Source organism: Gekko japonicus, unplaced genomic scaffold, assembly GCF_001447785.1.
Source record: "Gekko japonicus isolate JY-2015 unplaced genomic scaffold, Gekko_japonicus_V1.1 scaffold2395, whole genome shotgun sequence".
Taxonomy (NCBI): Eukaryota; Metazoa; Chordata; class Lepidosauria; order Squamata; family Gekkonidae; genus Gekko; species Gekko japonicus.
In genome coordinates, this window is record NW_015167607.1 from 1 (window position 1) to 27,453 (window position 27,453).

The following is a 27,453-nucleotide window of genomic DNA, read 5'->3' on the forward strand; positions in this document are numbered from 1 at the left end:
CACAAGACTCCACAGCTTAGAGGGCGCAGAAGGTCCATGAAGAAAAGTAACGAGACGTTCCAGTATGCAGACTGTTTGTTTTAATGTATACTGCAAGCACCGTTGGGGGGAAAACTGATCCTTCAGTTTCTAGCCAGGAAGCATGAAAGCTTTACTCTTTGACTTTTCCAATCAAAAGCTTCCATTCACAGACTCAGAAATTAAGAGGCTGGGCCCTACCAATTTTATTGGTTAACTGATGTGCCTGGGTAAACCGGAAAACTCCCACTTTGCTCTCTAAGCTGGTAACGCAGGTTTCCACTCAGAATAGCCTTTCCCCAAAGTCTTTAATTGAATGTGTGCTCGAGAGTTCAGCTCAGCCAAGTGGGCCCTATTCAGCTTGCAGTTTTTGCCCGGGTGAATGCACTGGGTTTGAGTGGCATTTCCTTGCATCAGGATTAATGTGGCCAAGTCCTTAAACAGAACTTGCATGCTTTGAACCTAGAGTCTTCTACCTTGCACAAGTTTTTGCCTGGGTGACTCTCTTAACATCTCCCCATACAACACATACCCTCTCAAAACTCATGCCTTTGGTACTGGAGGAACTGCACAAATACCATATTTTATAGACTGTATGGTCTTACCTTGCTAGTAGTACATGTCTTCTCTATCATCCTCGAGCTTACTGGTCGACTTTTACCAGCAGTTAAGCACAGGCTTTGATAAACTGTGGGAGCCCTCTTCGGCTAAAAGCAATAAACTCATTTTTCTTCCTGTACAGATTTTCTCTTTATTCATTCACACCATTATTTTAGACAGGAAAGCCACAATGGACTATAATGGAACAGAAAGGAGCTGAGAGCTGAGCCAGTATCAGAAAAGGTTACAAGATGCCACCGCTAATGTAGAGGATCGGCTGGGGGGAAAAACAGGCTTTATTGCAGACATTTTTTAAAAAGTCAGCGAAGTCTATTTACTTATATTATCACCTCGGCAAATGGCTCATTGTATCGATACTCTCACGCTATGTACTGGTGTATCTCCCTGCTGTTCTTCATGTTACATTCAGAGGAAGCAGGCAAGGAGGGCCAAGAGGCTAGGCAGCAAAGAGGATGAAGCAAATGAGAACAGACTTGACAGGCCTTTTAGATATATGCCAAGTAATCAACTTTTCCTTGCGGAGGGAGCAGAATACATTCCTTGAACAACCTGCTTTCTCTCTCAGTAGCCTAGTTCCCTGGGAATGGTGCAATCTGCCATCAAGTGACCCCATACATTTTTCAAGGCAAGAGTCATTCAGAGGTGGTTGGGGCCAGGGGTCATTTCCTGCAGGAACACACAGGAGCGGAGCTCCGGCAGTAAAGAGCCCAGGGGGCGGGCACATGCAACAAGCCCCGCCCCCTGCTCCCAGCAGCCCTCAGTCAGAGCAAGAAGCAGCCAGGCAAGTTGCTGAGTCCCCCTGGTCCAAAACAGTCCAGTGGCACCTTTAAGACCAAGTTTTATTCAGGTACAAGCTCTCTCTCCTCTGCGAGGACGGATCTGCACGTTCCCCCCCCAATAATATATGCCAAGTAATCAACTTTCCCTTGGGGAGGGAGCAGAATAAGTTCCTTGAACAACCTGCTCTCTCTCTCTCAATAGCCTAGTTCCTTGGGAATGGTGTAATCTGCCATCAAGTGACCCCATACATTTTCCAAGGCAAGAGTCATTCAGAGGTGGTTGGACCATTTGCCTGGCCTCTGCATAGCAGCCCTGGACTTCCTTGGTGGTCTCCCATCCAAGTACCAACCGAGGTTGACCCTGCTTGGCAGGCAGGATCGGATGGGATCAGGCTAGCCTGGGGCCATCCCGGCCAGGGCTATTTCCTCACACTGTATTACGTTTCCCAGCCCTCAGATCAAAATAACAAAGATGACAAGTAATGGCAGCATTTTTGTGATTGGGATGCTACCACCGATCCCCAAAAGGAGAAGCTGCAGGCCCGCAGCCAGGATTTTATGACTCAGGGGGCCTTTGAATAAGTCAGGGGGCACTGACGTCACAAAATAACATTAAAAATTTAAAAATTCACTTTTGCACCATTTGCACTCTGCCGACACAGGGAAGCAAAGCCGTGCTTGGGGAAGGGGGAGGTGGTGGGGAGTCTTCTGGGCGGTTCAGAGAGTCGGTAGTCCTCCAGGCGGCCCAGAGAGCAGGGGGGGGGTGCCTGAGGGCTGGATGGGAAGTCGTGGGGCCTTGGCAGGAAGTCAGGGGGGCCAGGCCCCTAAATGCCCCACTGTAGCTACAGGCCTGAGAAGCTGTCAAAAAAATAAAAAGAAAGAAAAGAAAGAAAACAGATTTAATATTCCACGGTTTATTTTTTGTAACATTATTGGACAAAATTTATTTCTAAAACCAAAAATAAAGAAAAGAAAAGAATATTCCACTGTTTATTTTATTTTTTACATTATTGGACAAAATTTATTTCTAAAACATCATGTTACAGTCCACAAACAACAATGAGAACGGAAACCTGACATTTCCCACTTCTACATCTCTGCTAATTCTGCTTTCTAAATGTGCGTGTTTCCCAGCCACCAGATCGTTTATCACTGAAAAGGAGACAGAAAATATTTCAAGTTATACTGAGATGTCCTTCCTCATAAAAACGGAGCAAAATATATAGACCCATTATTATTTAAACTGCACCCAGTCCTTGCCTTTGAAATTCTTAACTTATTTAAAAAGCACAAAACATTCTGCTTGGAGCTGCTTAACCATTTAAGCTTATCTCTGGGTCAAACAGAAAGAGATACTGGGAAATCTGTGATCAGATCCTGCCAATATTTAAACAATGTTAACAACCTGTACAGGGGGCCTAATTCAGATTAGGGCCATGTGGGGATTAGAAGAGAGTTTATCCCTGCATGAGGTTTTGCCACAGCACTGTTTATTAACCCTTCAAAGGGAGGGAAAAGGAGAGGCTCATGGAGAGGCACATTTCCCGATTGCCATCAACCAAAAGAGCCATGTTGACTTCCATCCCAGGCATGCCTGTATATTTGGGAACTTGCAGCTTACCTGTTTCTCAGGCAGTGGACTCTCCCAAAGTGGGACTCACCTGCCAATTGTAAGCCCTGAAACATGGGGCAGGTGCCACACTGTGCCACAAAATGCTCAGAAGAACTACAGATGACATGTCGAAGAGCCACTGATTATCACTGATGTAGATAATTTATACGCTACTTTTATGTGTATAAAACAATCAAACTGGCTTACAAAATAATTAAATACACAGTACTGCCATAAAGACACCCCTCAACAGCACAGAAGTTAAAAGACACTGAGTGTGAATTTCTGCAGCAGAGCCCTCTTGGCACATCTCAGAACACAGGCAAGAGCATACAGAGGGAGGTGATCCTTCAAGTACTTTGGACCCCAGATGATTAGATCCTTAAAAGTGAAAAACAGCAGTTTTATTTTGAGCTCAGGAACCATAAGCTTGAATATTTTCTTCCCTCTTCTACAGCTTTTTGTTTGCTGCGGTGAAGCGTGTTCTGCTGGCACCAGCCCCACTGCCAGGAAATTCTCGGCAGGGGGCGGGTGGGTGCATCATCCCCAGCGCCCCATCCTGGTTGGCACTAGGCAATTTCTGCTCACTGAAAGATGTCGGTCTCGCTTTAGTGGAAAGCACCTAGTGCTGGAGGAACTGAGGATCGCTTCCACAACTGAGGGCAGAGATGCACAAGTGGAAACTAGGCATAGGATCCAAGCCACACTGGAAGCCAACTGGTACAAAACAGGCTTCGTGTGTTTGCTGCAGCATTCCCAAAGGCTCATCCTGCATGACTTCAGTTAGCATGTTAAAAACATGTGAAGACCCCATCGTAGATGTCCCAGCACCCTGCAGATTTTGATTCTCATTCAGAGCAAAATGGATGTGCAAGGATCTGACAGAGGTACAGGGGTCTTCCTATTGTATAGAAAGCATACTGGAAATTCCTGAAGACATTCCTGAAGTGGAACAAGCAGCCTAGTTTAGAAAAGCCACAAGTTATACCCATCCTCTAGCACAGGCTGTTACAGCACTTCTCCTGCATTTTAAGAATCCAAGGATGATGCTCCAAATGGATCAGAATCAGCTAGATCTGCTGAGGTTGTGCTGAGGTGGACAACACCTGATCTACTTTGCATAACTGTCTAAAACGACCCATCCTCTAGCACAGGCTGTTACAGCTCTTCTGCTGCATTTTAAGACTCCATGTCAGCTATGTTGCCATGAAGGATGGGGAGGTTGGTCTGTGTCTGGTTGTTATTGCTTTCTGTTCAGGTTAATTGCTACTGCATTCCTTTCTGTGCTGTCTCTGCTGTGCGCTGATACGCTTATCTATACAGATGTGCAGGAGGGTGTTGTGGTGTCTGGGATTGCCCTAGGTGCCGTGGGAGAGTGTTCGTTCTCAGCTTCAGCTACCTAACGGTCTCTAAGCCTTAACCCGCGCACGAGAGGGTGCCTAATTGGCCAGTGCTGTGGGGGTGTGTGTGCATACGAATACCCTATATCCTATTATGCCCATGGGGCCGCCGCCATTCTTAACAGTGCCTATGTTACTGCATCTATAGCTCTGCAATAAAAGTATTACCGTTCCTGAATGCGTGTACTTCGTTGTTGGCTGTGGGTTCTGACACTCCAAGGATGATGCTCCAAATGGATCGGAATGAGCTAGATCTGCTGAGGTTGTGCTGAGGTGGACAACACCTGATCTACTTTGCATAACTGTCTAAAACGCACCTGATGAACTGTAAGTAGTGAAGAGGGTTCCCCCGCACACGGGGGAGTAAATCAGGTGCTAGAAAAGCAGGAGGAAGACCCTGGCATGAGCTACTAAGGGCTCGGCTCTTGCTCCACTAATGACAAAATGCAATGCTAGGCCATGGTTAGGAATGTGCACTGACAGGGCCGGCCCTAGCTTATTTTGCACCCTAGGCAGGATCCCTTCTGGTGCCCCCCTGGTGCGCCGCCCCCTCCCCCATGTGCCATCTGTCGTGCGCTGCCCCCCCACAATGCCACTAGCTCAGAAATGCCACCACCTCGGGCTTGGGCAGCCTCCTCCAGTGGCGGCCAGCAAGCACCCGGTCAGGGAGAGGGCTTTTGGCGGGGGGATGTGTGTGTGTGTGTGTGTGTAAATAACTTGATGTATTTCTGAACTGGATTAGTGAAGTGATGAATCTCTGTACCAAGGGGGGGGAGAGGACACGTAAGCAGAGAGATAATCCTGCCACATTCACATGGTGAGATTTTCACTCTCTTCCTCAGAGGTGACTCACCTGTTAGCAGGACTCCTCTGTTGCTGCACTCCCCTTTCGCCCCCTTTTCATCTATTATATTCTATTGTCATTTGAGTGCTTCTAATTTGTAATAAGGCTGATACACAAGGCTGGCTCACCCACTAGGCGAACTAGGCATTCGCCTAGAGCGCCGGACCCTGGATGGGTCGCCAAGCTGTGCCTCCCCCCCTCCTTTGGTGGTGGCGGGGGGAAGAGGCGGTGGTGGCGGCAGCAAAAGGGTGGCTGGCTCCAGAGGTCTCCAGGCCTCCAGGCCCCACCGGGAGGTTGGCATCTGCGCCACAAGGCAGCCTTGCCTAGGGCGCAGAAACACCTCGAGCCGGCCCTGCTGATACAAATAATATTGATTGATTGATTTAGGCATTTCTGCCCTGCTTTTCTTACCAGTGGGACCTAGGGCAGCTTACATCATCAATTTTCCCGCCTCGGTTTTGTCCCCATAAGAATCACCCTGTGAAGTGGACCTCCTGATGGCACCTGGTATTTTTAGCCACAGAGTGTTGGACTGGATGGGCCTTTGGCCTGATCCAACATTGGCGTTTCTTATGTTGTTATGTTAAGTAGGCTAGGCTGAGAAAGAGTAAGCGGCCCAAGGTCACCCAGCAAGCTTCCTTGGTAGAGCAGGGATGCAAGCCTGGGTTTCTCAGATCCCCAGTCTGACACTCTTACTGCACCACACCGCCTCTCCCCCTTTCATGTTTTAAGAAGAATGACTGGGGGGAAAGGGATGATGAAGCTGCCTATTTCAAGGTCTCCAGGTCCAGAGGAGGAAAACAGTACTCTCGTCCAACAATTTATCAAAACTTTTAGCGCAAAAAGGATGAGAAGTGACAACTTTAGGCTACTGGAGAATAGTGGTTTCTCTTCTGCCCACCTTGTACTCCTAAGGACTATCTTTGCCACTGATCTTAAGTGCAATATATATTCAAAGGGGGGTAGGAGGCAAGGGAGAATTTAAAAGCCAATTATTAATTTATTTTTTAAAAAACAGCCAAGATCTGTATTTGAACTCTGTTCACGCTTACTAGCCTAACATTCAGGAATTTATAAAAGAACCATCATTTGTAGGTCTTGCATGCTTACCTTATATTGTTTCTCCTCTCAAACCTGCTCTTGGTGCTCCCTGCAATCTGACAAGACCCTCCCATGCACCCTGTTCATCACAGCTTTATGATGCATGCAACTGCAGCATGGGAAACCCGGTTTTCCCATTTTGTGCCAAAACCATGATGGAGCATTTTCTAGTGTTGCATCTTGTCTGTGCAGGGCTGATCAACCTTTTGAGAACTGGCTTCTGACTTTTTAAAAAAACAGGTAAGAGTCAGAATTGCTCCAAAGCTACATTTTAAACATCCTATGATCCTTCTCTTATTGTTGTGCACTAGCCTCCTTAAAAAGCTCCCTGTGCCTCTGCTTTGCAATGTGGAGATATGGCTGACCAAGCAGTTTGGGACATGCAAATCTTAACAGTGAAGCAGACATGCAAGAATGCATCCCTTCTTGTGTGGACATTATCTGTCAGAACATTGTGCTGAGCTGAGCTACGTTAGACTATTTAACAAGCTACGGACAAACAAAAAAATTGATTTATCATGTAAACGAACCTCATTAAATACACATACAGGTGTAGCCAAGCTTGAATATTCCAAAATTTAGAGCAAAAGACCTGTTTCTCTTTGCCAAGAGGTAGCTGTGCTGTAGTTCATAAAACCACACAGATAGAAAGAAAATGAAAGTATACCTTGGAACATTCATATGATACACAATGATTCAGGACAAGAGAGCTAAGCACAGCCTTGTAAAAGAGCCAACCCTAAAATCCCGAATATTTTTCCACTGATTTTTATTTTCTTCTATTGCCATGACTTTTCCTAAATACAGTACACTACACATGGAAAGGAATGGCTACTGTATTAAGATCAAAACATCTTTCCTTCGAATGCTTCGAGGTTGAAAGCGGTGTCCAAAAATCTCCTAAGTGACACTAGGTGAGCATTCTTGTTACCAGTCGCCGGAGCAGCAGCCGGTTCACGACCAACATACCTTTATTTAGAAGGGATAAGAGGGCAGAGAAAAGAGATGGGACAGTTTTAGACATATACGTGTAATAATCCCCGGGTATTCTAGATATTTCCTATGAACAGTTGCTTCGATGGACAGAAATGTGCAAGTATTTTTGTTTTCAAGCTGGGAAAAAGCTAGCTCAGCCAACTTGTCCCATTAGAGGGCATGGACTCCACTGAGACAGACTGTCCTTAACACAACTTTCTCAACCTCTGTCTCCTTCATCCCCAAGATATTATCTGTCAAGCCTCATATCGCTACTGCAGACTGGCAAATCGAGCAGATATACAATGTAACATGATTTAAATGTGGCTCCTTAAGATCCTAGAGAGGCTTGGTCACCACCTTAAAAAGGCAGAAAACAGCCGTCCTATAGAAGGCCACTGCTCAGTGAAAGAGCACGTGTTGTGTACGAAGAAGGCCCCAGGTTCAGTTCCTCAGAACTCCACTTTAAAACAGATATCAGATAGCAACGCTGGGAAAGACCTAAGCCTAAATCTTATGCCAGTCAGAACATACAAGAATGGTTCATTCAGATGGCCCAGCTGGAAATACCAAAGGCTCATCTCTAACTGCTCTGCAACAAAGGCACACACACACACGCACATACAGTGCACCACTCTAGCTGAGAAGAAGAAGAGAACTTTCTGTGGGCTTCCTACCATATGGGTCGAGTATGATTTACAATGGTGCGGAAACGAGGTTTGACGTAGTCGTAGTAGCCCATGTTCTTATGCTCTTCTTGACACCAGACAAGATCAGCTTGAGGATACTTTTCCATTTCCACTTTCAGCAGATCAAAAGGAAAAGGAGAAATCTAGAAAGAAATACAAAGACGTTCTGAAAGTCAGATTTTATGTATCATGGAAGGTTTTACTGTGTCCTGTACGCCATTAATATTTGTTCCCAAAATAAAATTATGTCCTTTGGAAAGAATCAAACATATTAGCAGTGAAAGTTAATTGCAGACTGGATGCCGAATGAGCAGGCAAGGAGTGCTTTAAAATATATTATTTACAGACATCCCCTTTCATGTATCAGAGGCAGCAATATTTGCCATACATTTGCATGCATTCTCTCTTGCTTGCAGCAACTAGACCTGAAGGCCCTTAAATTCAGCTGGATTGTGCCCAAAGAGACAGTGATGAGAATGATTGCATGCGTTTTTATTGTATTGAGAATGTGTTGGAAACCAGTAATTGCTTAGACCTCCATCTTGTGTAGCAGAAAAATACACACTTGGCAAGACATTCTTAATTTATGTTCATGAGAGAAAAGTAACTTTTATTCTTTGGATCGGGATATTCTCCAACGGCCCAAAACACTGCCTCTGCTTGAGAAATTGTACTGCCATCTTTGGCCCTGGGTTGATTCTTGCTGACATCAAATGAATCAAAGGCCCTCTGCATCTGGCTTAATCATGGTGTGCAACACTTTGCAGTCATCATAAGACTTCTAAAAGAGTTATCACAACATCACTCTTTAGCCTGCACTTGTTCATAGTACTAATGTGAATGTGGCAATAGAAGTAGAAGAGCTATTTAATATGCATTGTGTAGTCAACACAGATTTCTCTCATTTACAAGTAAAGGGAAATGCACAAACACAGAACCAAAGCAGAACAAGAAGAGGTAGAAAAAATAACAGAATGTGTTGTTACTAAAAAACCAATAAAATATTTGGGTATATATGTAACAGGACAAAATGATAGTCTATATAAAGATAATTATCAAAATGTTTGGGCAAGCGTTACTGAAGATTTACAAAGATGAGAAAGACTGAAAATCTCGTGGTTAGGAAGAATTTCTGCTGTCAAAATGAACAAATTACCAAAGCTGACTCTTCTGTTTCAAATGTTACTAATCCATATAGATGAAAAGATTTTTTTAAAATGGCAGAAAATGATAACCTTTGTATGGAGTGGGAAGAAGCCAAGAATAGGATTTAAAATATCACAGGAAACGTTTAGCTGTAGCAAACATTAAATTGTATCGCCAAGCAGCCACACTAGTCTGGGTTTCAGACTGGATCATAAACCCACACAGAAGAAACATCAAACTGGACACAGTTGATACTAAAGAAGGAGTCCACAATTCTTTATGGCTTAAGAAATCATTAAAAACTATTCAAAGACTAGATGGCACTCATATTCTGAAGGATGTACTGTTAAAAATATGGTTCCTGTGCAGAAACAGAATACCGTATTTTTTGGACCATAAGACGCACTTTTTCTTCCAAAAAAAGTGGGAGGAAAAGTGAGTGCGTCTTATGGACCGAAGGTTCAGAATATTTTTTTCCGTTTTCCTCCTTTAAAAACTAGGTGCGTCTTAAGGTCAGGTGCGTCTTATGGTCCGAAAAATACGGTAAGTCTTCCAACCTCACCACTGACATTCCCAATTATGTCTATTGTGACACCAGTATAAGAAATAAAACTGATTATATAAATTATATCATTGACAAACAAGGGAAAATAAAATCTTGGCAAGAAATTCAAGACAAAGGAAAAAACATTCTGTGGTTGTTATATTATCAAATGGTATCTAAATTCAAAGAACAAACTGCCAAAGAAGAAAGTCGATTAAGGAAGAAAACAACTTTTGAACAATTAATCACTGGAGATCTGAAGCATTTATTAGGAAAAAATAATAAAATGTTATTGCAATATGATAGAGAAACAGAGCAAGTAAAAAACTGTATGATAAAATGGATGCAAAATCTTGGAGAAAATATATTCTTGAGTCAGTGGGAAAACTACTGGACTATATTACTCCCAAAGACATTGCAAGAACTAACAAAGAGTATAATGAGAAATGTTGGAAATGCCAGAATACAGATGCAACATTTTACCATATGTGGTGAACATGCAAGAAAATATTGCATAGAGATACATGAAGAAATGTAAAAGATACTAAAATTTGTTTGTGATGGACTCCCAAAACATGTTATTAAATATTTTACCAAGCAATATCACAAAAACACACAGTGAATTATTTAAGCATAAGGTGATGGTGGCAAGAGTAATATTTGCAGCAAAAAAAAGGATAAGGGTGCCTGGTAGGTTTCTCACCTCCCCTTCATATATGGCCCTAGATTAGGTTGGCTAATTGGAATTGTAAGCCGCTCAGAGCCCCTAGGGGGTGAGCGGGATACAAGTTGAAGGATAAATAAATAAATAACAAGAAATAAAAATGGAAGGCAGAAAAATGTCCAGATTTAAAGGAATGGAAGAACAAATTAGATGAATATGTGATAATGGCAAAATCAACATCTTATATACGCAACAGACAAACCTCAGAATTTCAAGAAAAATGGGAAGTATTTTTCAACTATATAGTTGAAAATCAATAATAAATTTAAATTAAAATAGTAAATGATAAAAAGGGAAGAGTCAGGCAATATATGTTTGTAATAAAATATCAGATTTGAAGAAAGATGGGAAAAGACAGAAAGCTAGATAAAGACATTTAACTATTTATTTATTTATTTAATCAATTTATACCCCGCCCTCCCTGCCGAGGCAGGCTCAGGGTGGCTTACATAAAATGCATATATAAATACAAACTGATCTCTGCCACCTGAAGAACAGTTGTAATTCTGAGTGATATCCAGCCCTCACCTGGAGATTGGCAACAATGTTTTCCCAGGAGGAAATGGCTGGTTTGGAGGGTGGAGTCTATGGCAATGTACATGTATGAGGTCCCACCCCTCAGCATGCGCATTTGTCATGTACACAAAAATAAAAAACAGTTTGCCGCGGCGTGTGCTTCTTCGTTGTGCGCCGGCTTGTTCTGTGATCGGCACCTCTCCCTTGCCATGGAACCTCCACGGTACCTCCACAGGACCTCCACAGGAGGTCTGATCACGTAACTGCGCAGTAGTTTGCCCCAGGGCAAACAGCCACGCTTCTCCTCTGCAGTTTCCTGCCCTTGTGACCGGGGCCAGACTTCCGCTTTCCATCTCCTCCCCCCGCCCTGCAGCCTCTACCTAGGAAAAGTACAGTCTTTCTCTGCAGTGGGGACCAAAGCAGCTCACATCATTCTCTCGCCTTTTTGATCTACACAACAACCCTCTGAGGTAGGTTAGGGTGAAAGTCTGTGAGTGGTCTGAAATCACCCAATCAGCTTCCACAGGAAGAAGCTGGGTCTGGCAGACCCTGCTCTGAAGTGCTAACTGCTACATCACACTCGCTGTCATAGGTGGGCCACCTCAGCAGGGTATATGACAGAGTCCTCCATTTTCTCCAGGGGAACTGATCTCAGCCATCTGGAGAGCAGTTGTAATTCTGAGTGATCTCCAGCCCTCACCTGGAGATTAGCAACAATGGTTCCCTAGGAGGAAACGTACAGTATTTCTCCACAGTGGGGACCAAAGCAACTTACAGCATTCTCCTCTCTCCCTTTTGATCTACATAACAACCCTGTAAGGTAGGTTAGGCTGAAAGTCTGTGTCTGGTCCGAAATCACCCACTTAGCTTCCACAGCAAGAACGTAGGTCTCCCCCAGGATAAAATAACTGCTTTGGAGGGTGGACTCTATGGCATTCTATTCAGCTGAGGCATCTCCTCTCCACAAACTCTTGCTTCCGTAGATTCCACCATGAAATCATCAGGAATTTCTCAACCTGGAGCTGGCAACCCTAGTCAGGACTGGCCCCAATGAGTTCCCCACAAAGGCCAAAGTAGGCCTGAAAATGACTTCCTGCCTTTACCTTTTTACTGACAGAACCAAGTTTGGATGCCTAGCAACAGCCACTGAGGGGAAAGTGAGCCACACAGCAGTTTTGGCAGTTTATTTAGACAGGGAATGGCAGTGGATGCGAGAGAGGCGTGTACCCAGTACCCAGTCAATGGCACACAAGTACTCTTGAGTGGCGGTTGATGGGCCAATAGCTAATGGAGTGTACAGCACAGCCAATGGGAGAGCTGGAAAGTGCCAATATGCCAGGGCTTTTTTATATATATCAGATATAGATGATTGCAGATGATTGCATTTGTAAAGTTTCTAGATGATGTTTATCTTTTGTCGATGATGTTTATCTTTTATGTATGATTTAGATTATTGTAGTTCATGTTTTACGTTTGTGTTTGTAAATTGAAATAAAATTTAAACAAAACACTGAAGCATCTCTCATTAAAACAGTATCAGAATATCCTCATGAAGATTACTTTAAAAAATGGACTGGGTCTACAAGTCAGCCCAGTAAATTTAAATCGGATAAGATTTCAATCCAGGTATCATAGTTCACCATCCTGTTTTCTAATAGCTATCAGACGACAGCTCCTCTTACTTCATTAAAAAAAGCCCAGCTTTTCATTAAATTTTCCCATTAAAAGAGCCCAGCTTTATACCTAACTGGTATAAAGATGTAAAGTTATCTGCACAGCAAGTTTCAATTGTTTTGGTTTACCTGTTCCAGTCTGGTTATAGCCACCTCCTTCTCCAAGTCCTGGTTCTTTCTCTCTTTAATGAGATCATAGTATACCTTCCCTGTACAGAAAATCACCCGTTTCACCTCTCCAGGGGTTTCAGCTGCAGGCCCTTCTTCAGCAATCACACGTCTGAAGCTGGTACCTAAACACATTTTAAAAAATGATTCAAGGTCCCTGATCGCCAAGGTGTCCTGAGAACTGTCCAGGGATTGACAATGATTGTTTTCATTTTCATCCATTACTATTGATCCCTCCCACAACACTATCTTGTATTTTCCTTAATTATTTGAATCAACAGTGGCAACACAGAATCAATTTGCTCTATCCCCAGCATATGTTTTTATGGGGAAGGGGGGAGACATTGGCTCAGATCCTATGCAGCACAAACAGAACTGTGCCACAGAACAGGGCAACTTTCCCTCTCCATCATTCCACTGCAGTCTTCCACAACTCCCAAAACTCTGCCTCTGTGGGTCAGCAAGTTCCCCAGGTACATCAGGGTGGGGGGTGGGGTGGGGTTAAAGCCAGGTGCTGCAGTAATGGGGCAGGGAATCAGCAAAAAATTGCACTCTCCTGCTTCTGATAGCAGAAAGGGAGATCAGGATTGGAGCAATTACATCTGGACACATGAGAAATCAAGGCAACCAACTTCCTTTGCTGAGCACACTGGCAGAATGTACAATGAAGCCAGGGAGTGCTGCTGAACTGTTGTGCCTGAAACACCAGATGATCACTATGAAAAGCCAGAGGAGCTTATTACTGGCTCCATATAATGAGAAAACCATCCTTTCCCTTTCTAACCTAGTAGATACAGAAGCCATCACGCATGCCTTTGGAAACTTTGGAAACTTGAGCTAGGATCTTGGTAAAAAAAAAAATTAAGGACATTATCCTGTCTTGAGCACAAGCTCAACAGCCAGCATTGGCCATGCCCACTGATTCATTCCTGCAAGAGCTAGGACCCAGGGAGGAGGAGGAGAAGATTGGATTTATACCTGTCCTTCACTCGGAGTCTCAGAGCGGCTTACAAACTCCTTCCCTTCCCCACAACAGACACCCTGTGAGGTAGGTGGGGCTGAGAGAGCTCTTTCAAGAACAGCTCTGACAGAACTATGGCTTGCCCAAGGTCATCCAGCAGCTGCGAGTGGAGGAGTGGGGAATCAAACCCGGTTCTCCCAGATTAGAGTCCTCACACTTAACCACTACACCAAAAAGATCCTCAAGCAACTGCAGCAAAGGCTCTACTGAAGCAGGGAGGATCTTAGTGATTCCAGGGCCCTGGACAAAAGTCCAGGATGGACCCTAGAATCACATTCACCCTCACAGCCCAGGCCTAGAAATTGAGCCACTTTGAGAAGCCAGACACCTGAATCTCGGACACAGTGTCCAAAAGTGGCTATTGCTGAGCTGGTTGCTTAAGCCGCAGACAGGGTGGGCATGAGAGACTGTCACTGTCAGAGGCAGACACTTTCTCTTTTTCTCCCCCCCTTCTCTTGGGGTGGGGCTGCAGGCAGTCAGCCCCCCCCCCCCAAGGACAGAGCCCAGGGCAGCTGCCCCTGTTAACTATTGGCTAAGACTCACCCCTGTACCAAAGCTCTCTTCTTAGTCACTCACTCTCATTTGTCTGTCTTGGCTCATACCTGCGAGTGAGGAGGAGGAGACTGGATTTATACCCCGCCCTTCACTTGGAGTCTCAAAGCGGCTTACAAACTCCTTTCCCTTCCCCTCCCCACAACAGACACCCTGTGAGGTGGGTGGGGCTGAGAGAGCTCTGACACAAACTGCTCTTTTCCAAGGACAGCTGTGCCAGAGCTTGTGACTGACCCAAGGTCACATCAGCAGGTGCAAGTGGAGGAGTGGGGAATCAAACCCGGTTCTCCCAGATTAGAGTCCGCACACTTAACCACTACACCAAACTGGCTCTCGTGACCAGGTGTGAGCACAAAGATTCTGAGCTGGGCGAGCAGCTGAGGCACAAAGATTCTGAGCTGGGTACCAGATAACACTGTTCTGTGGGCTGGATTGAGCTGATCTGCCAGTTGTCTATGCCTAGGCAAGACCACTATAGCTTGTTTCAGGTAGGGCTACTCTTAACCGTGTTCAAAACTTCATCTGGTTCAAACTGTGTAAGAGAGGCTTATTTGAGAATTTTGTTTGCAGAAGATGCGTTTTTCAGCACACAGTTCTAGACCGCCTAACTGTAACTAATCCCGAAAGCAGGGCAGAGATAGATCACGGTCTCAGCAGCTTTGCTGGGTCCTTTATCCTCACAATAGGAATGCCAATGGCAATCATCTTCCTGCTTGCTACAGCATCTTAGTTTTTAATCAAAGCAATACATTATAAACAAAGACAGCACACATCAAAAGTGCTAATATTAATTACAAAATTGTACCAACAAATGCTTTTGAGTAATGAGGGGGTGACAGTTCTGAATGGAAATATTTTTATCATCTCATATTTTATCATCAAAAACCTTGGGACAGAGGAAAGCCATTCAATAAGAATACAGATGAAGATCTTTTATCATGCTTATAGATAGAAGTAAAAAAAATAGTTCTAATATTGACTGGTATACTGGGACTTTCAGAAAGTAACAGCAAAACTGCTTATACTTTCCAGTATGCTCTGTTCTTAAATAGTCAGCATAACAGAATTTCACAGATTCCTCTGCTCTTTATAATTTAGGGATTTTGTATAGAGTAAAAAAAGGTAAAGGTTCCCTTGCTCGAAAGCCAGTCGAATCCAACTTTAGGGTTGCGGTGCTCATCTCTGTTTCAAAGCCGAAGAGCCAGCGCTGTCCGAAGACGTTTCCGTGGTCATGTGGCCGGCATGACTAGACGCCAAGGCGCACGGAATGCTGTTACCTTCCCACTGAAGTGGTACCTATTTATGTACTTGCAATTTCTTGCTTTCGGACTGCTAGGTTGGCCGGAGCTGGAACTAGAGACAGGCGCTCACTCCGTCATGCGGCACCCGGGTCTCGAACTGCTGAACTACCGACCTTCCACAGCCTGCAGTTCAGCGTCTTAACCACTTGAGCTACCGCAGCTCCTTGTATAGAGTACTAACACGTTAAAAAAACAGCCTCGTGTATCTACATTCCCTCTACACTCGGCCATACCACACATGAGAAACCAACATCCTTCCTTCTTCATGCACCCAACACATTAGTCTGTGCACCCATTCACAGGAATTATGCTGTGGAAGGGGAAAATGTTTTCTAATGCATCTCTCCAGCATCACAAGATGATGAAGGATGCTGTGAGAAGAGAAAATCAGGAGTAGAGGAATTCCTGCAGTTAGCGGTGGGAGAGACAAGAACGGGCTCTCGTTGACTGATTGGTACTGGAGCAGAAAGCAACAGTATTTGGGTGCTACTGAAATCCCCAACAATGAGCCCTGTATTTTTAATTTATGTAACAATGTCTCACAAACACAAATACAAATACAACACCTTTATTGGCATAAAATATCAAATACACATGCAGCATAGAGCCTCAAGATAGGCTGGAGGGGTATCACATTCCGAATTGCCTTAATATGAGCCTCTCCTCCTAGATACCTCATAAAAGAAATTTGCTACAGGTTCCAGAATTTCTATATTGTGCGAAGACAATAAAGAACTAATTTTATGCTCATCAGATTGGCCCAAAAGGGGGTCCAACACAGGTTCAATAAAAACAACACGGATGTCACAGTGGAATTTACAGTACAATAGCACATGTCCAATGGATTCGATTTCCCCCATCCCACAGGGGCACAATCTATCTTTATAGGGAATTTTGTTGAACCTTCCCGATAGAACAGCTGAGGGAAGGACGTCAAACCGTGCTAGCATGAAAGCCCTACGAAGATGGGGCTGAATCAGTCTTGCCAGGTATCCTGAGGAAATGTGGCTAAAAGAAAGTCCCATACTCACAGGAGAGCAATGTCTGTGCGCAAGTCTTCTCAGGTCTTGCACCTCTATATCGAGGAGTCTTTGTTTGAGTAAGGCAAAAGCCTTCTGCTCAGACAAAAGTACCAAGTCATCAAAACTAAAGCCGATTATAGATTTTTTTTTCTCTATATTAATCAACCAACTCGATAGATGGGATTGTAACAATGTCTCAGCAGAACTAGCAATAGCAACACTGCTTGAATCATAGAATGAACAGAACATTTGCAGAGGAATGAAAACAGCTTTTTTTAATCTTTCAGTGCTGTGATGGAACTTAATAATCCCTGTACCAACTAACTGCATGGGACTTCACTGAAATTTTTGTTGAAGTCCCTTCCCAGATTTCACTCTTGATATGAGAGCCACAGGGATGGCTCTGTGAAACTGGGACATTGCCAGCATATAGGAAAGTGCTATGTTGCAGCATCTCTCGTGCAGCAAACATGCCGTGAGAAGGGGGCCTGAGTCTCTCTGAGAAGAGTTTGACAGCATCCTTCTAAAATAAGATAACTGAACTTACCTGACACCATTTCATCAAAGCTGGATTTAGCTTCGGGAAGTCTCAACAAGGACTTTGGTGTGAAGATAATTAGCTGCAAAATGGACAGTGTTAGAACTCTTACATGTTGCCATCACTTGTCACATTCAGACAAATTATTTTGTATACCGAAAGGGATGTCTTATTCCATAAAATAAATAGCACACAGACAGCATGAAAATCAACCAAAGTGAAAGCCCTCCTAATCTAGAGGTCTCTTTTCTGACAAAACTTACTGAGGTTTGGGTAACAAACCTGTCAAATGCCTCAGAAATCCCCAGCCTACCCAAATATTACTTTGGTCTAAAATCTGTATTACATAAATCTAATATGGGCAAAAGTATCAAACCACTGGCCAAAATGACAAAGCCCAAAAGTTTAGAAAGCTGTATTGGGATTCATAGACCACCAAGGTAGGCTCTGCAGAGGAAGGCAATGGTGAACCACCTCTGGCCCCGGTCACACGGGAGGATTTGCCCCGCGAAAGGGATGGATCAGGGGTGCATCAAGAGGGCGCAATCATACCGCAACATCTGGGAAGCGTCACGCACCCGTCCCCGATCCGTCCCTTCGGTCCAAAAACGCGCATTAAAAAGGTACTAGCAACAGAGCACTACCTTCCAGATGAAGCATGGCAACTCCAGGCGTCTGGTCGGGGAAGCCCATCGCAGCCAGCGCCATTCCCCGTCCCACACATGCGCACAAACACACAACGTCCATTTTGCTGCGCTAAGTCTGATCGCCTGCCTAAGGAGTCGCGGGGGCGCGTCGGATCGCGCTACCGCGGTTCTTTTTGCTCCGGCTCTAATTTGCCTCCCTTCAGCGGCGCAGTATCCTGCTTGTATGACCAGGACCTCAGTTTGTCTTTCGTTTTGAAAACCCCTTGCTGGGATCACCATAAGTCAGTTGCAACTTTATGGCACTACAGTACGTACGTACCGGGATTCATACAATTCAGAAAACAGGTACAGAAAAATCATATACAAGGTAATCCACAAGATACACATGCATTTTTCAGGGGCAAAGTGCCTTTACCATCCCACTCATGTAAGTCTCAAATAGATCCACACATCATTATGTCACAGAGAAAATGCTGCAACATCACAATCACAACACTAATGACACATTTCTGTACTTACGGGTTTTCTAAATGGCAACAAGATCTGCCGTCTGAGAACATGGAAGTAATTGGCTGGAGTTGAACAGTTTACCACAATCCAATTGCAGTCATAGAGCTGGGAAACCTCAAAATCACCATCAAATTGCTGAACAGGGACAGATCAGAGACATTAGGAAATCAGCCATTGTTTTCATCACCACCTCTGTTATAGCCATTTATATTCTCTGCTCTTTTATACTTTGTAAATACTAATCGCTTGCAAGTCACTCTAATCCATCAGCGTGTAAAGTGCAGCCATAACAAATCTAGTTAGGCCAGGCTCACAAGTAAATCTGTAATCTACATGTACTTGTTTCCTACGCTTGAGTGTGTCTGGCAAAAGAGGCAGGATAGAACACGGTTTTCCTAAACGCCAATGAAATCAAAATGAATGTCACAAAGGGGACATTACAGAGAGGAACGGAATGGCCAGTGCAGTGCACAGGGAGACAGGAAGCCAGGAAAGACGAAAGATCTACTTACTGGAAAAGCATCAGAGTCATCGTTATTCATCTGAAGGAACCTCTCTGGCCTGGCTGAAGAATGCTCTGGGCCCTGATAATCACATCATTGAGAAGAAAACGAGTTAAGGTGCCCGTGAAGAATCACTACCACTTGTCATGCATGCCTCAAGAGCCACTGGCCAGCCTCTCACAGCACAGAGCCAGAACGAGCCAAGCCTCCTTGATTTTATCCCACCTACTCACAAAAGAGAGCAACTGTGGTTCCAGATGATAACACTACTTTAAAGAGATACTTGTAGTGGTATGCCTGAACTGTATAGAAACGGAACAGGAACCTGAACAGCTGTCAGGTTAAAGAAGAAAAATAATAAAGACCAAGGACCGATTCTACTTGCTAATAAACACAGAAAGGGGTGACACGGCAGGTTCAAAAGTGTCTTCAACACTGTTATCCCGAGTTACCCCGTAATAAGCTTGATGACTTCAATGGGTTTCGAAGGGTGTTAACACCGCTTAGGATGGTATTGCTCACATGGAGACAGTCGTATCTTGATGCTTCCTAAGCATGAGTCATACATGCTGTAGTGGTGCTTATACTCGTGCTATGTACTTATGGTACACGCAGCCTGATCCTTATGTACTCAGAAACAAGCCCCACTGAATTCAGCAGGATCTCGAATACAAGCATCACAGGATTGCAAGCTACTAAAATCTCCCCCCCCCAGTTGTTCTCTTTTGTGGTTTGTTCTGCATACAAAAAACCCCACATACACAAACCTGAACCTAATAATCATCTCAGGATGTCTGTTTTTACAAACATATTGATCAGGGCTCAGAAATGGTTCTTATATGCATACAGAAATGTTACCACGATCTGTGAAATCCTTACCATGCCTTCCATTCCGTGGGGTAGGAGTAGGACTATCCCATTGTGACGGACCCACTTGGCTTGACCTGAGCTGATAAACTGGTCTATTATGCACTGGGCTGTATTGTGAAAGTCGCCAAACTGAGCTTCCCAGCAGACAAGAGCGTTGGGACTTGCCATGGCAAAGCCAAGTTCGAAGCCTAAAAAATGAAGGGAAAGGGCATAAGTAAGACACAGTATATTCTACTACAAGGAAGTGGGACACACGGAAAACAAATTCGGAAGATGACTTACAATCATACTTAAGATGCATAAATGAAGAGTTATGTCTCTTACATTGTGGCATTTCCATTTGAGTATCAAAACCCTTCTCTGGGTCAAAAACTGAAGTGATAACATTGTTTTTTGAGAATCATTGGAATCATCACAATTAACTTCTAAATGACCGGTCTTCTAGAAATAGAAACATAAAAATCTAAGGAGGCCATGCTCTATGATGCTACCTTTCTTACGAGGGAGCACGATTAGTACATAAGTGGCTTTTGCAGTGCTTCAAGCACTTGCAAAGTCTATTGACAAGACAACAATGGGGCAAAAAAGTGTGACTCTTATCATGCAACTTCCCACTCTTTCAAAACTATCCTAACTCACATTCGTCAGTCTTTCCCTCTCTTTCCCTGCCCTGGTTGATGGGATCCCCCTGTGTATTCAAGAGATTCTGGAAGGGTGAGGTCATCACTACAACCAATTTTAAAAGGCCACAAAAAGAGTCCTGCTGGATTACACAAAAGGCCCATCTAGTCAAAAAACCTGTTTCCCAAAGGAAGCAGAATCTGCACTTTCATATTACTTCTCTTGGGGAGAAGAAAAACTTCAGGAAAGCCAAAAAAAATACATAAGGATTTTCCCATTAATGCAGCTGGAAGAATTTTTTTCCCTCAGGTCAAAACTTAATGAGCCTTTGGGGGAAATGTCTGTATGTTCCTCTGGAAGCAAGGGAAAATATTAGTAATATTTGCATATTACGATGGGGAAATATAATAATAAAAATAATACTTAGCATTTACACAGCACTTTAAAGTGTCCAAAGCACCCCAAATACATTACCCAGTCATCTTTATAAGGTAGGCCCAGTGGCAACTATTATTAACCACATATTGCAGATTGAGGAGGATAGACTTAAGTTAAGCAACAGCAGTATGTCTAATGCCACCTAGTGAATTCACAAGTGAAGCAAGAATTGAATTGGAGGCTTGAGAGCCATGTCAATTTCACACTCGAGGCTGTGGGGCTGCATTTGACTCGGGGCTTCGCCGGATTTCCTCCGCAGTTTCATGATCCTCAAAAACCAGGATCACAAAACTGCGGAGGAAATCGGGCGAAGCCCCGAGTCAAAATGCAGCCCCGGAGCTTCGGGTGTGAAATTGACATTTTGTGTCTAGGCAAACGGCGCTGTGCTGCAAGGCAGCTCTAGTGAGAAATCGCCCCCAGTGTGGTATAGTGACTAGAATGATGGGCTAGGATCTGGGTGACCCAGGTTTGATTCCCTGCTCTGCCATGGAAGCTGGCTGGGTGACCTTGGACTTCTCTCGGCCTAACCTACCTCACAGGGTTGTTGTGAGGGAAAAATGGAGGAGAGGAGAATGATGTCAGCCACTTTGGGTCCCCACTGGGGAGAAAGGCAAAGCATAAATGAAGTAAAATAAATATACTACTCATCTGCTTTTTGATTTCACTGTTTGCATTCCCCCCTCCTCCATGTACATATCTGCCACGAGAAGACACACTTCACACATCTGAACAAGCACACTCTGGCCTATGAAAACTGATGCCACTACACAGGGGCCATTTCCTGCAGGAGCGGACAGGAGCAGAGCTCCAGCAGTAAAGAGCCCAGGGGGCGGGCACATGCAACAATTCCCACCCCCTGCTCCCGGCAGCCGTCAGTTACAGCAAGAAGCAGCCAGGTAAGTTGCAGAGCCCCCCCCCCCCAGCCCCCCGGTCCAAAACAGTCCAGTGGCACCTTTAAGATCAAGTTTTATTCAGCTACAAGCTCTCCCTCCTCTGCGAGGACAGATCTACATGTTTCCCCCCCCCCCCAATACCTAGCAATCCAAAACAGTCCAGTGGAGCCTGAGCGGTGGGTGTTGCCTTCGGACACACGTCTGGTGATGTCAGGGGGTGTGGCCTATGCAAATGAGTTATGCTAATGAATTATGTTAATGAGCTCCTGCACCTCTTTTTCTACGAAATGACCCCTGCCACTACATGTCTTTAAGATGCTATAAGACTCCTTTTCGCTTCAGCTCTGAAAAGCTGCCCAACTGAGCCAACAAGCTAATATGTAGATGGCAGTCCTGAGAGACACCCCCACTCTGTTTAGCTACATACCAGGTTTTATTAAAGCACTGCCTTAACCAACACCTCCCCCCCCCCACACACACTTTATGGCCCTGATTCGACTCCCCCTCCAGGGGTGCACCTAGTTTAAAGGTCTAGAAACAGCTTCAGTAAAATCCTAATTCTGTGGCAGGAACTGGGGCACTACAGAATTGGTCAGAATGAAGAAAAAAAAAGGAGGGAAAATGTATTCTTTGCCTGGCAACTTTGTTGAGGTAGGTTAATAGCAAATGGCTGCGATAGATGTGATCGCTATGCTTCTTTGTTGTGCTGTTTCATTATGTGAGACGTCAAGCAGAGCCAGAGAGTTCCTGAAAACATAATTAAATATAATATTAACCAAATCTTTTTTTAATGGCCTACCTTCACTCCGGGGTATTTCTCTTTATTCCTGCCACATAACTATAACTAACAGTGCCTGTTAGGCAAAACCTTGCCTATTTCTAAGTTTGCCCTCTCGTCACCCCCTTTCCCCTAGCCTGCTTGTATTTAAATGGGTCATTCGACTTGCGAGAGAACACGTATTCCTCACACAGCAGGAAAAACCCCCCATCATATATAGCTATTTATCAACTAACAGAAAAAGGAGTAATGAAGAGAAAGCAGAATGGGGTGTGATATTCCACAAAAGACCCTCAAGTTCAGTTAACGGGACAATGACAAATTCTTGAGGTATATGGAAGCAGAAGACTTTTTGATTTCTTCCGATGGGGTGTAACCTACGATTAATTTGTAAAAAAAGAAGCTTTACTGACTGGGGTAGCCAGAAAATCATATGCGCCGCAGCTGTTCTCAAGTAACCACATCAACAGTGGCACGGCAGAGGGAACGATTCCAGCCCCATTAGGCACCACTTTCTTTATTCCCTTCCTTAGCATGAGGTATGCCGGTTGCTGTACATGCGAACAGATTTATTTTTTTAATTCATAATTTTTATTTTTTATAAACAAACAACACACCACAATTTTAACCTTATGTCAATAAATATAACAATACATAACTTTAGGAGAGCATATTAATACAAGATGAAATAAAGATAATATCTTTTAAATAATTAAAGAACCAAGTTGCTTGAAATAATTTTTGTTTACTTGCTGTATTTTCCCCACAGGTATTTGTAGAAATTCGGCTAAGCACAAAATATTCCCAAAGTTTATTTTGCCAGCAATATAACGATGGAGCTTCTTTTGCTTTCCAAAATTGTGCAATAGAAATTCTGGCAACTGCAATCAATATTGCTGTCTGCATCCGTATACTTTTTACCTTCAAATCTATTAATCCTAGTTCTAGTACAACTGACTCTAGGGAAGCAGGTAAGTGGATAGCATTAATTTTCACAATTTGCATTAGTATCTGTTTCGAGAAATCTTGAATTATCGGGCAATGCCACCAACAGTGGGCAAAGTATGCGAACAGATTTGAGAGAAGGGCAGGGCTTGTTTTAATTAATGCTGCCGTTACGAAGGTACCAGTGACACTCGAAACTTCAGTAAAACCTCAGAATACTACTCACTGGAGAAGACCCTGATGCTGGGAAAGATTGAAGGTCAAAGAAGACGGGGACGGCAAATTTATTTATTTATTTATTTATTTTATTCAATTTATACCCCGCCCTCCCCGCAATGCGGGCTCAAAGGATGAGATGGTGAGACAGTGTCTGTCACGGCAGGACCAGGGGGCGTGATGCAAGCAAGCAAAAGTCCAGGAACAGTCCGAGGTCAAGCCGGGCAAATCAGGTAGCAAGGTTCAAGCTCGACTGTGCGACTGAACAACATGCTGTTCCTGGGAGGAAGAGACATGGGGAGGGGGGAGTGGCTGCAAGTTCCCTGAATGACCCATTGTCTTCCTGTCCTTTTTAGCATTCTGATCTCTTCCGCCTACGCCAGCAAAGTGTTTCATGGGAAGAAGAAAAACAGGCAGGCATGATTGGATTACTTAGAGGTCAAAACAAAGCTCGCCCTGACAGAATATATCCCCAATCTCGGCTCTCAAAGCTATTCCTGCCGCACATCACAAAGTTCCCAGTATAGTGTATAAAAATCTTAGTAATGGCCCATCAGTATTAACTACCATACTAATCCAGATCTCTACAGCATACAATAACTGCCCAGAAAAGTTAGCATTAAATGCTTTAACTGCTACAGGCACATATTGTCCCCCAGAGGAATAATAAAATCTCAAAGTAGCCTTCCTAGTACTCATGGCTGTTCTTATAACAGAGTTCAAATGCACCTTCTAGGAAAGATTCGCTTGAAATATAATTCCTAAATACTTAAATTGCTCTACTTGCTCCACAGATTGATTTTCTTGTCTGTCATTGTTTAATACAGAGAAGGACCTTTGACTTAGAAACATTAATAGTTAGGCCCTATTTGGAGCAATATTCTGAAAAGGAGGCTATAAATTTACGTAGTCCAGCCATGGATCTTGAGAGAAGAGCTGTATCATCCACATGCAACGAAAACAGCAATTTAACATGAGCTAGAGAAGGCAGATAGAATTCATCTCTGGAAATATAAGATCTTAGATCACTGATATACAAATTCATAGAATCATAGAATGTTAGAAATGGAAGGGACCTTGCAGGTCATCTAGTCCAACTCCCTGCACTCTGCAGGAGTATACTGAAAGATAGCCCTACATGCCTAAATAACAGAAGAGTGTGGCTATATCTTTGCTTCACTCCTTTGCTCAATACAGTATCTAATCAGTTCACCAGATGAACCACCCATATCTTACTTGAGATGTAGGTCAATCATATAATGGTTGAATCAAAAATAAGAGGCACTTGTCAATAGACAATGTCTTCAGTTTATTCTGTAATCTCTGCCTAGACACTGAAGCAAAGGCAGCTCTAAGGTCCATAAAGGCCACAGCCAACATGCCATCCTTTGAGCTGGTACATTTATCTACAATGAATTGAAGAGTATGGCAATGGTCAACTGTATTAACCTCTACAAAATCCAGCTTGCTCTCATCTCAAAATAACTTTCTCTTCTATCCATGATAATAATTTTGTATAAAGCAGGGAAGCGTACAACTTGACCACCACTGACAGCAGATTTATTGGACGAAAGTTACATGGATCTATTGGATCACCTTTTTCGTAAATGGGGACTCCTCTTTTCACCTCTCCCTCAAACTCTCTCTTGGTCTCCTTGGCTATGTGGCTGCTCTGCTGTGAGAGGGAACACTATCAGAGCAGGATGGTTCAGCCATCTGAACGCCATCCTCTGACCCTCAGTTATTTGTGGAACATTACTGATGTCCTAAGGAATTTATCTTTTTTTTTTTGTAAAAACCTTTTATTGAGATATAATATATATAGTCCAATATACTTCATAGTTTCACAAAAAATCTACCATAAACCCTCCTCCCTTTTCCCCTTTATTCGGCTTCCTACAGTGCTCCCACCTCCTGTACAATTCTTAATTTTCTTATTTTTTTTCCCTCTTAGATTCACAATACCCCCAGGTAACTTAATTGTCTATTGTTATTCATACAATTTTATCTAAGTAAATTCAATAGTTGTCAAAGCTAAATAGTCCATCTTTTACATCCCAAGTCCAAAATAAGCAAAGAGTTTAAGGATTTGCTAAATGGACCAATCCAAAAAGAGGAAGTGAGGAAGGCAATCGAAGAAGCGAAGTTGGGGAAGGCGCCAGGGCCGGACGGATTTACTGCAAAGTTTTATAAAAAAATGAAAGAGGAACTTGTTCCTTTCCAACATTGAGCATATGTCATTCTTGCTGTTGTGATCATAGACCACATCAGTGTCCTCCTCTTTGCTACATTAACTTCTTCCATTTTGAGTCCCAAAAGTAATATTTCCGGTTCTTTCTCCTAAGGAATTTATCAACAAGCTTCCAGACGGTACTATCCTGACCAACATGTATGCTGAGGCTCAATACACCACTATTCCCAACAAAGATGGACTACAAACCATCAGGAATATTATTCACACTTAAAGTTACAGCACACATTGCTATCCAGCCACCCACCCACAATCACTTCAGGCAGGCCAGTAGCCACAGGGAGTATCACAAGGGTGATGCCCCCTCCAGAATACGCCCTGCCCTCTCACAGGCCCGGCTGAGACAACCCATCATGGCCGGCCATTGCTGGCTGGTTTGCAATACAGGCTAAGGAGGGATCAGGAGGCCTTCTTCTTCCTGCCCTTAGTCCGAAAGCCAGGCGCCTCAGGCCACCCGCCTGCACTGGCTGGCCTATGTTATCTCCACTGTGCTAAACTGCCCCCTTACAAAAAAAATTTAGGCTACAGGCCTGTCTTCAGGTTTGGGGATAGCCTGTATTTTTCAAGTTAAGAACACTGCTATGGGTTCTGCCTGGATCCATAAGACACCAACATGTTCATAGCTAGCCCTGGCCAAGACCTCCATAGCTGCTGCCGCTTTTACAACTTCACTCTACTCGAGATAAATAAGCGACATTTTATTATGTGAACTCATGCAAAGGGGACACTTGAGAAATGTCATCAGGACTTCAGCAATTTCTGCATCACCTGAACAGCATATTATATTTCTAGACATCACTGAACAACTATAGAACAAACATATAAGCACCACTTTCTATCAGAAACATACTGACTGCTGCTTCCATATTTCAAGCAGCCATCCAGAACAAGCCACATGATCCACTGGTTACAGCTAAGCAATACAATACAGCCAGGATCCTTCCAGTTCCTTGCAGAAACAAACACCTAAAGGATTCACAGCAGGCATCCTTAAAAGCGACAATATTCATCCAGTGTGGTGGAGAAAGAACAACAATTAACAAAACAACAATTCCCGCTTGCGGGAAGGGCGGGGTATAAATGTAATGAAAATAAATAAATAAATAAACAAGACCAGGCTCCTCTCAAAGGACAGAGTACTACAGTACAGGTTACAAAGAGTATGTAACAGAACACTACTTGTTGTTACCTACTGCTCCCAACTAAAACCTTGCCAGTATGTCATCAGTGATGATACAGTTTGGTGTAGTGGTTAGGACTGTGGACTCTAATCTGGGAGAACCGGGTTTGATTCCCCACTACTCCACATGCAGCTGCTGCCATGACCTTGGGGTCAGTCACAGGTTCTTTCAGAGCTATTACGAGCAGTTCTCGAAAGAGGTCTCCCAGCCCTCCTACCTCACAGGGTGTCCGTTGTGGGGAGGGGAAGGCAAAGGAAGATTGTAAGCCACTCTGAGACTCCTTCAGGTAGCAAAGGGTGGGGTATAAATCCAATCCCTTCTTCTTCTACAGCAGGGGTCTGCAACCTATGGCTCCA

General features: G+C 43.8%; 1 protein-coding gene across 1 annotated transcript in view; it reads right to left on the reverse strand.

Moving 5' to 3' along the window:
- Positions 1 to 7,220: 7,220 nt before the first annotated feature.
- The window catches only part of LOC107112812 (2-oxoglutarate dehydrogenase-like, mitochondrial), an 87,504-nt gene continuing 67,271 nt past the window's right edge, over positions 7,221 to 27,453 (reverse strand). The window contains exons 17-23 of the mRNA XM_015414005.1: positions 19,784 to 19,962; positions 18,914 to 18,985; positions 18,411 to 18,536; positions 17,254 to 17,326; positions 12,772 to 12,935; positions 8,028 to 8,182; positions 7,221 to 7,344 (exon numbers count right to left, since the gene is read on the reverse strand). Coding sequence (XP_015269491.1) covers positions 7,221 to 7,344; positions 8,028 to 8,182; positions 12,772 to 12,935; positions 17,254 to 17,326; positions 18,411 to 18,536; positions 18,914 to 18,985; positions 19,784 to 19,962 — 893 coding nt within the window. The remainder of the gene's footprint in view (positions 7,345 to 8,027; positions 8,183 to 12,771; positions 12,936 to 17,253; positions 17,327 to 18,410; positions 18,537 to 18,913; positions 18,986 to 19,783; positions 19,963 to 27,453) is intronic.